The 9,336-nt window shown below is 42.5% G+C and overlaps 1 protein-coding gene across 1 annotated transcript; it reads right to left on the reverse strand.

Annotated features, from left to right (window-relative positions):
* Positions 1-676: 676 nt before the first annotated feature.
* Positions 677-8,983, reverse strand: SLC25A32 (solute carrier family 25 member 32; the record flags this gene model as incomplete). The annotated part of the gene is made up of 7 exons (XM_079984473.1): positions 677-1,213; positions 2,885-3,030; positions 3,197-3,310; positions 5,614-5,774; positions 6,720-6,805; positions 8,020-8,170; positions 8,770-8,983. The coding sequence occupies 7 exons, from the start codon at positions 8,981-8,983 to the stop codon at positions 1,081-1,083; spliced, it is 1,005 nt and encodes a 334-aa protein (XP_079840599.1). The 3' UTR covers positions 677-1,080.
* Between the last annotated feature and the right edge of the window lie 353 nt (positions 8,984-9,336).

Below are 9,336 nucleotides of genomic sequence, written 5' to 3' on the forward strand. Positions count from 1 at the left end.
GAAGCTTCCGTAAGGTTTGAGCAATAAGGGGAATTGGGAATGCGTATATAAGCCTGCTCAGCCACAGGACCAAAAGAGCATCCACTGCAGCCAGAGACTGGAATTAAGCAGAGCAGCAGGGACTTTGCTGATTCTGGAACGTTTTGCCCAGAAGAGGCTGGGTAGGTTTGGCAAGGAGCAATACAGCAGCAGCAAGAAGACTGGTGAAATGGCTGCTGGATGGTGAATAATGGATAAGGGGAGTCTGGAGTGGTGGCAAAAGCAACTGCTTCTCATTGCCCATCCAACAGCTTTCCAGCAGTGATGGGGCCCTTCCACAGTGCTTTGTTGTAGGGTTCTGGTTGGAGGTGCCTGACCATGACAAGTTTTGATGCTGGGCCTGCGTTAGATCAGGCTACACGCTTGAACTCTAACATTCTATTTCAAAAGCTGTAAAGAAAAGTTACATGTATTCAGATACAAAATATAACATTGATACCAGCAAGGCGACACAATAAATTTTTGCTTTAAAGACAACATAGTACTTTAGCACTTTCCCCATTTTGCAGCGTGCTGAGAGACATATTATGCATTCAAAACTAACATGTTTTTCCAGTTCTATACTACTGAATCCAGAAGCTTCTCAAATTACACTGATCCCTGCTAGTTGGAGAATAAAAGAATTTGGAAAGCTGAATTCATTGTGGATAAATACATGCACAATTTATTGGTGAGGTATCAAGTAGAGACTGATATGCAATAATCTGAAACATTGTTGGGGAATTTATTCCATCTAATATTTTTTACACCAGAGACCCACCACTGTACATTAAGAGTCCACTGCTGTTCATATAGAGAGAACAATTCACTCTAGAACAAAATTTTAAAACCACATTTTGCATCTATTTTCTCATCCAGAATGTTCAGATGAGGTAATATTCCTGGCAAAGATTGAAGATTCAATAAAGAAAAGATTTATCTAGTAGAACAAAATGAGTTCTAGTTTCCATCTTCTGTGAGTACCAGAAAAATAAACCAGACAGCTGTCTTGCTGCAGAGCCAAAAGGTGATGATGTCCTTTCCTGAAGCAATCACCAATATTTAGTTACCATTCTTCAGGCTAAGCAACAACTGGGATACTTTTTCATATACTACGAAGGTAATACAGCATGCAGGAGTGACTCTGAGAACATTAGGTATAATTCCTTTGTAAAATCCATGAACTCCTTCTTTCCTAGGGAGAAGCAGAAAGAATTTACTTGCAACTTCCATACATATTTTATAGGGGGAAATCATTCAGCCTATTAACTTTAAATTACATTATTCTGATTTTATTGTTCTTATTATATTTAATTATTGCGGTCTTGAGTATCAGCGATAGAAAGAAAGGCAAGGTATAAAAGCAGGTCTGAATCCAACTAAGTGATATTCAGAATAGGTCCATTGATTTCAATGGGTCTGTTTTGAGTTTGACTTGTCTGGATGCAACCCATAATAGATAAATAATTATCCACACATTTTTATTCTAAATTGATCTTTTAGGTGACACTTCTACAAAGCCCATCTTGAAACATGAAAACTGAATTTCTAGAGCAATACCTAATTCAGGAAAGCACTGAAAGTCCATACTGAAATAACACTGAAAGCTTATTTGCACAGAGAAGTGTTACGATCGCCTTGGATGCCTAGAAAACAGAGAGACTGTCCACAAATTGCCATACTGACTTTAGCAAGATTACACCTGGCTAACAATACAAAGTTATTGTTCTCAAGTGATTTCTTAACAGGCATTTCACTTCTGATTTGAGCATGCTGACACCACATCTTTTCTGCTAGAGCACTTGTCTGTTTTTGCTTTTTGTGGAAAACCTCTGCTGTTAGGTTTCATGGCTAAGCCTTTCTGGCACATAACCCGACAAAAGATCACACATGGCCTATTTCACCTTGTACAACACTTCTCAATATATCTAGGGTATTGTGACTTTATGTGATAGGTGATTTTCTCCTCTATTTTTTTGGAAACATGTAAATCATATCTCCACAGTCCTTCTGTTAACCCTCCACCCAATTTGTTGTGGGATAGTACTGGAGACCTGCTTGTTATAGCAGGAGGTGGAGGAATGATGGAACAGTTGCCTATCCATAAGGTAAAGGTAAAGGTACCCCTGCCCGTACGGGCCAGTCTTGACAGACTCTAGGGTTGTGCGCCCATCTCACTTAAGAGGCCAGGGGCCAGCGCTGTCCGGAGACACTTCCGGGTCACGTGGCCAGCGTGACATCGCTGCTCTGGCGAGCCAGAGCCGCACACGGAAACGCCGTTTACCTTCCCGCTGGTAAGCAGTCCCTATTTATCTACTTGCACCCGGAGGTGCTTTCGAACTGCTAGGTTGGCAGGCGCTGGGACCGAGCAGCGGGAGCTCACCCCGCCGCAGGGATTCGAACCGCCGACCTTTCGATCAGCAAGTCCTAGGCGCTGAGGCTTTAACCCACAGGTAAGAGTGATGATGCAACCTGCCAGGGAAAGCCGTTAAAAATGGGGCTGGGAAAATCAACAATGAAACTCAATAAATTTTAATCTGAGTACGACTTAGTTGAATATCCCTACCTGTTTATACTTCACTACTTTTACAGTGCATTCCAAATCAGATTTACTCAATGAACTCAATGGGGCTTAATCTCAGCAAATGTGCTTAGGATTGCTGCTTTAGTTTCTCTACTGCTCTCACAAACCCATTCATGCTTGTTTTGAACTTCTCTCAAATAATTATAAAGTCACCCAGCTGATATAACAGAGAGAGGAAACACAGAGAGGAAAAGTTGAAAGCTTGATGTCTTTAAGAATGCCAAGTACATCAGTGATAACAAAGGAAGCCCTTTCACACCAGCTTTTCATCTCCAGGCCTACCTCCATGTCCTACGGATGACATCGACCAATCCAGAATATCTGTTGTGCTGATCCTGGAGACGTGCTCTCACAACCTGATAGGGATATGTAGTTGAAACTGCAAAAATTTTCGACAGTGCTGCCATTGTGATATATTCTAAAGTGCTCTAAAAACAAAATGGTATCAATATTAGCTCCTAACAAATTCACTAAAAGAACAAAAAACAAAATTTCACATTTTACACTGCTTATTTCTATCATTAAAGTATACAAGTGTTAGTAGTACTAAGTTTAAATTCTAACTAGATACTTCCATTTCACAGGATGTCTTACCAATTTCAAATCCGATCGCCTGTTTCGATGTCTATTGTATTTTGATTTCAGTTCTTCATATGCCATGAATTGAAGTGCTCCATGTGATGTTCCGAACAGACCAGGTACAAAGCCCTGAACAGAGTTTTTCAGACAATTTAAAATGCAGTTTCATATGAAAAGCTGAGCAACCTATGACACAAAATGTATATAAACAATGCAATATAACTTTACAGTTATAAGTTTATAATGCCAGAATGTGGAAACTGGTTGAAATGGCCAAACACAGAAAAATATGCACGTAAGAGAAGAAAATATATGGAAACCAGTTTTCAAAAGAAAGAAAGAAAGAAAGAAAGAAAAGATAAAACAGCTGAGCTTTAATCCTGGCAAGATGGAGGCACTGTGGGTGAGTAGTTCCTGTGCCTTAGAAATTAGTTACAGTGGTACCTTGGGTTACAGACGCTTCAGGTTACAGACTCTGCTAACCCAGAAATAGTACCTCGGGTGAAGAACTTTGCTTCAGGATGACAACAGAAATCGTGCTCCGGCGGCGCGGCGGCAGCAGGAGGCCCCATTAGCGAAAGTGGTGCTTCAGGTTAAGAACAGTTTCAGGTTAACAATGGACCTCCGGAACAAATTAAGTACTTAACCCGAGGTACCACTGTAGTTGTCTACCCTGGATGGGGTTGCACTCCCCCTGAAGGAGCAGGTTCACAGTTTGGGGATACTTCTGGATCCGGTTCTGTCACTGCAGGCTCAGGTAGCCTTTGTGACTAGAAGTGTCTTTTACCAACTGCTACTGGTGTGACAGCTGCAGCAATTTCTAGACCAGAAAAACCTTCCAACAGTAGTTCATGCATTGGTTACTTCAAGACTGGATTACTGCAATGAGCTTTATGTGTGGCTTCCCTCGAGCTTGAGCTGGAAGCTGCTGTTAGTGCAGAATGCTACAGCAAGATTGCTGACAGGAGTGAGGCCTTGTCAGCATATAACACTTGTGCTCAGAGACCTGCACTGGCTGCTGATTTGCTACCAGGCCAGGCTGAAGGCGTTACTATTAGTAATCCAAAGCCCTTAATAACTTGGCACCAGTTTATCGACGAGATGGCTTCACCCTACATGTGCCACTCAAACATTTTGTTAGACGGAATTGGCACTACTACAGGTGCCACATAATAGTCATTCTAAGTTTGTAAGAATTCAGTATTTTAGTGTGGCAACACCTAGTTTGGAATTTCCTGGCTATTGGTAACAAGCAGGAATCTTCATTGGACTCTTTTCAGTGCCTGCTAAAAACATTCTTCTTTAGACAAACCTACCCAGATGCTTAAAAAGTTGAGGTAATTTTAATCTGTTTTAGTATTTTAACTTTTGTATGTTTTTAAGTATGGTTGTAAATCCTTCTTAATTTTACTGCCTTATCTTTTTGTAAACCTCTCTGAGGATTATTATTATTTTTTTTACAATCAAACCATGTAAATTTTTTATAAAATAATAAATGTAGGAATTTTATGAAGCTCAGACACAAATTAAGGACTACTATCTCAAAGCCTGTTAATCTGTCTATTGTTATTGCAATAGTTATTGTGTGTCTTGAGTATCTTATACATATTTATATAGCCTTTTTTTTACACACACTATAAATACTTTATTGTAATTCAACTTTTAACTTCTCAAAAATCATTCCAAGTCAACGGCTAGGAGATCTAAGAAAGCACAGTGATTTTCACCCGCAGAGGGAGAAGGCCCAGGCAGCTAATAGGCAGCTGCTCCCACCTGTTCAGTTCAGAAAGCGCAGAAAGGGGGCATTTTGAGGAGGGGGGGGTGCTAACTGGATCCAAAGCCCCATGGAGGAGCCTCATTCCTGGGTCTCTTGGAGTTTTGTTTTTTACTATGCAGTTCCAGTTTGGTGATGTCTGTGGACCAGTCGTCTGTGGTCAGGAAGACCTCATCCTCTAAAGACAGTCCACTGATCTAGCAAGAGGGCAGGGCTCCCAGTTCTGCCAGATCAGAAGCCCCTCACTTTGCAGCATCATGAACTGACAAAAACTACTTTCTATTCAGTCTACTCACAAGTATGTCTTTTCCTTCTACCCATCTGTTCCTCCCTACTGGTTCTCCCACTACAGAACATCTATTAACTCAGGCATACTGGCCCAAATACTGAGTGCTCACTGGAAGGACAGATCCTGACTCGGTTTAGACTGAACTCCTCACAAAATTCCCACTATCTGAAGTATGGCTCTGTGAGAAGAGAACTGAAAATGCTAAAGAGGCAGAGGGAGGATAATGATAATAATAATGATAATAAAGCCCACTGGCAACTTTATTCCAGTGAAACTCATGTAATAACCATTCACTGATTTTGGACACAGTGGTAAAATACTGTCATACCCATATCAAATACCAGAACTCCTGGCTTTGACTTATCTTACCTTATATAGGCCACGTATACCTTCATACTTGTATATTTTGGTAAGGGCATCAAGCATCCCTTTGTACTGCCTCTTTGATGAGTCAACACCAGCTTCGTACTGCAACACAAGCCGAGTCTTTGTTACCCAGATTGGGTTTGTAATGCACAGAGTCATTGCTCCTATGATCAGATGGAGAGCCGACAGTTATTTTAATGTCAACACTTTAGCATTGTGCAAAAACAGGATTTCAACAACATCCCCTCAACACATAGGCACTCCTACACAAACCTGGAAATTTCTAATGCCAATGAAGTTTTATGCTGGCATTTAACATTCCAGGTTGATTTAGCAGTTGTTCTGCACTTATCCAGAGCAGCAGATAAAAAGTATATTCTGCTAAAGAAATGGACCAATAGTACAGGGTATTTGCACAGTGTGCACTCTACCAAATGCTTTTGTTTGACTCCCTATATCATGGCTTACCAACACAGCACCCACTGAAACACATGAGCCTGTAGACATCTTGCTTGGTGCCTGTAAGATTCCCTTGCTGAAATTAGGGTTGAAAAAAGTCTGCTACTGTAAGCCATGGAATAATTTTTAAAAGCCCAACTCCAGCACTAAGAGCTTTTGGGTGTGGGTGGGTTTACGGTTGGCTAAAACAGAAGACTGCTTGCAAACCTAATTAGAACACAGGAGGAACAATTTGGATGGGGTGGAAAAAGGGTCAACTCTTCCCTTTCCAGCTGTACCCTAAGTGCTCTGGAATCACCCTAGGTGTTGTGGAGGGGAGTTATATTCCTGGAGACTGCAGGTTAACTCTTGCTTCCCCAGCTGTATGCCCCCCCCCATACACACGCACACTCCATTAGGCTTTTAAAAAAGCAAAAACACTTTTTAAAGCCTGTCTAACAGGAGGCAGTGTGTTTGTGCAGAGGAACAGTTCCAATGCACGCGTGTGCATGGTTGCAGTACATGCTCCCCAATGTCTCTGGTTTGCCAATGTGCCCCCAGCTTTAAAGAAGTTGTCAACCTCTTCCCTATATATTGATCACCATCAACAACAAAATACAGTATATGGAAAAGCTGGAAGTATTCGCTAATCCCACTTTTATTTTCCTCACCTGCCTCAGCAGCTGACACTAAGTGTTCAGTTGGTCCAAGACTTTCCAGCTTATCCTCTGTCTTGTAGGCTTTAATGGCATTATAGCTGCAGAGTGAAATGTTGGGATAAGGTTAAAGCTGATTAGTTGTTTTACCAATATGTGAAATACATTCTGCGTATCAACACACAAAGTAACACATAAACATTTGAACTAACAAAAATGACACATGCTTATCTACAATGTATATAAAATGTGTAGGCTAGAAGCATGTACTTTGCAAGCCCATGGGCACACATCAGTAAGTAGCAGCTCTTCCCCATTCTTCTTTGAACAGCAGGTGTTATGTATACCATATCACAAACTGCTTTTAAAACTTTCCGAGAGGGCTAGAGTCCAAAGTCCCATGGATATATGGAACTAGAAGTTTGGTTATTTGGAATTCAATCATAGTATTCGATACATAAATTAATATTACTTCGAGGGTTTTTTAAAAAATGAGCTTTACAACTATAATTGAAATATAAAGCATTTAAATATTAGGCTATTAGCTATACCATACATGTGCGTGTGTCTGTGTATTTGTATGTTGATGTAAATAAAAGGTTTACAAAGGTTGTGAAAGAAAAAGCTATATCTGTAAGCAATCATGCTGCTTCCCCCTCCTTGCTAACAGCTCATATTCAGTTAATACTAGAATTCAATGGTGACTAAGAGATTGCTCATTTTGCAACTGGACCTGTAAAAACCTGCAAACATGCTAAGAAGGAAGCAATATTCCAAAGTTTCAAATATTAATGTAGCCTTTATTATACCAAACTCCTATACTATAAACAACAGCAAATAAATAAATAAATAAATAAACCAGACAAGAACCTCATGGCCTCTAGGTGTGATTGTAATAAGATTTGGCTGTGGCTGGCGAACAGTAATCCAGAGCAACAGAAGTGAGCAACAGAAGTCACACAAGTAAAAGCTGTTGATAATTAGAAGATTAGCTCAGTGCAATCTTCAGACTTGACCCTAGGCCCAGCGAACTTAATAGCAGATGCCCAGCTTCCCTCATTATTAACTGTAGGGATAAGATACTTATGACATAGTGTGCACTACTTCATTTCATTCAATTAGGGTTAAATTAAAATGCCACACTGGTATTCCTTGTCCCAGCCAAATTTACATTGCTTGCTCTACCTGTCTAGCTCAAAAACTCTCCAGTGAACTGCAGCCTCTGGTACAAAGGTCCTTCAAGATTAGTCTTTCAAATATTCAGTATTAGTCTTTCAAATATTGACCAGAACAATGGAAAGTAGTTTAAACTTACAAGAAAAAGTAGAGGCCCCAAGAGGCACCAGCGCCCCACATGTTTGGCGTGACCCCTTGATACAAGCCACGTAAACCTTCATGCTTCCAGACAGTTGTCAGGCAGTGCAGGATACCATTGTATTTCGGTCTCAGCTCCAAGCCGTCACTCACTGCACAAAAAACAACGGGAGATTAGTCTGAAGAAAGTGCATTTCAGAATGAGCTAAGTGAACAACACAGTATGCAAAAGTGAGGCACTGCAAGAAGATCTTTTGAGAGTGAAAAAGTTAATTAGCTATAGACGCTGCACTTGCTACGAATATGGCGAATCCAATGACCTATTGTTATTATTTCCATGTGGGTTGGAAATGGAATGACCCACTTGAAAAGCAGACACTCTGCCCTAACTCATTTAATGGGAATATCTGAAGAGGGATTCCACGTGTAATCTGCTGAGTACCCTTAAAAGCCTCCTCGTTGCCAGAGTTAAATCATCCCCGGCAATTTCTATTTTAAACTACGCTAACTATTTCTATAAATTGTTACGCGTAGTGTACAAACTAGCACGTGCAAATCGATGCCCTCTATTGGCGGGAAACGGAGCTGCCACGTCGCGCCCGGAGGAATTGTGGGGGAGGGTCCCCGGCCGTCGGGCCGGCCGATGACGTCACGGACGGTGGGCGTCGTGACCGTTGGTACGGCCGATGACGTCAGCGACCATCGGTGCGGCGCAGGGAAGGAGGGCGGGAAGGAAGACGGAGCGCCTCACCTGCGAAGCGGATCTTCACCAGGTCGAGCGGGTGCAGCACCAGCGTGGAGATGACGCCGCCGCTTAGCCCGGCCACCAGGTTCTCGAAATGCACGTGCCTGAAGAGAGACCGCGCTGGAGGCGCCGAACTCGTCGTCGTCGTCGTCGTCGACGCAGACCCCGCCACGGCGCATGCTCGGCTCTGCGCGCCTGGGACGGCGGCAGCGGGATTCATGGGAAAACTCCTAGGCTATATTTCGATTTAATAACAATTGCAATAAATAATAAACCCCTACGCAGACCTTAGCCGGTAACGTGAGTCGGCTGAGGTAAACTGCCCTTTGACCTGCGAGGCACTTGCCTCGTCCTATCGGGGAGCAGCAGCCGGGCCCTCCCCCTGGGCTTCTCCAATCGGACGGCCGTGCCTCCCTCGGTGGGCGGGTTTAGTGTTTTTAGCCCGCCCTTGCTCACGTGACCAGGGAGCTGCCGGTTCCTATTTCATCCGCCCGTTAATAGACGCTCGTGCCCACAGTGGCTCTCTCGACCCGGAAGTGCTTCCTGGCTTTGCTTCGTTTCTGCCTGGTCCAT

This window comes from Podarcis cretensis (genome assembly GCF_951804945.1).
Source record: "Podarcis cretensis genome assembly, chromosome: 7".
Classification (NCBI taxonomy): domain Eukaryota; kingdom Metazoa; phylum Chordata; class Lepidosauria; order Squamata; family Lacertidae; genus Podarcis; species Podarcis cretensis.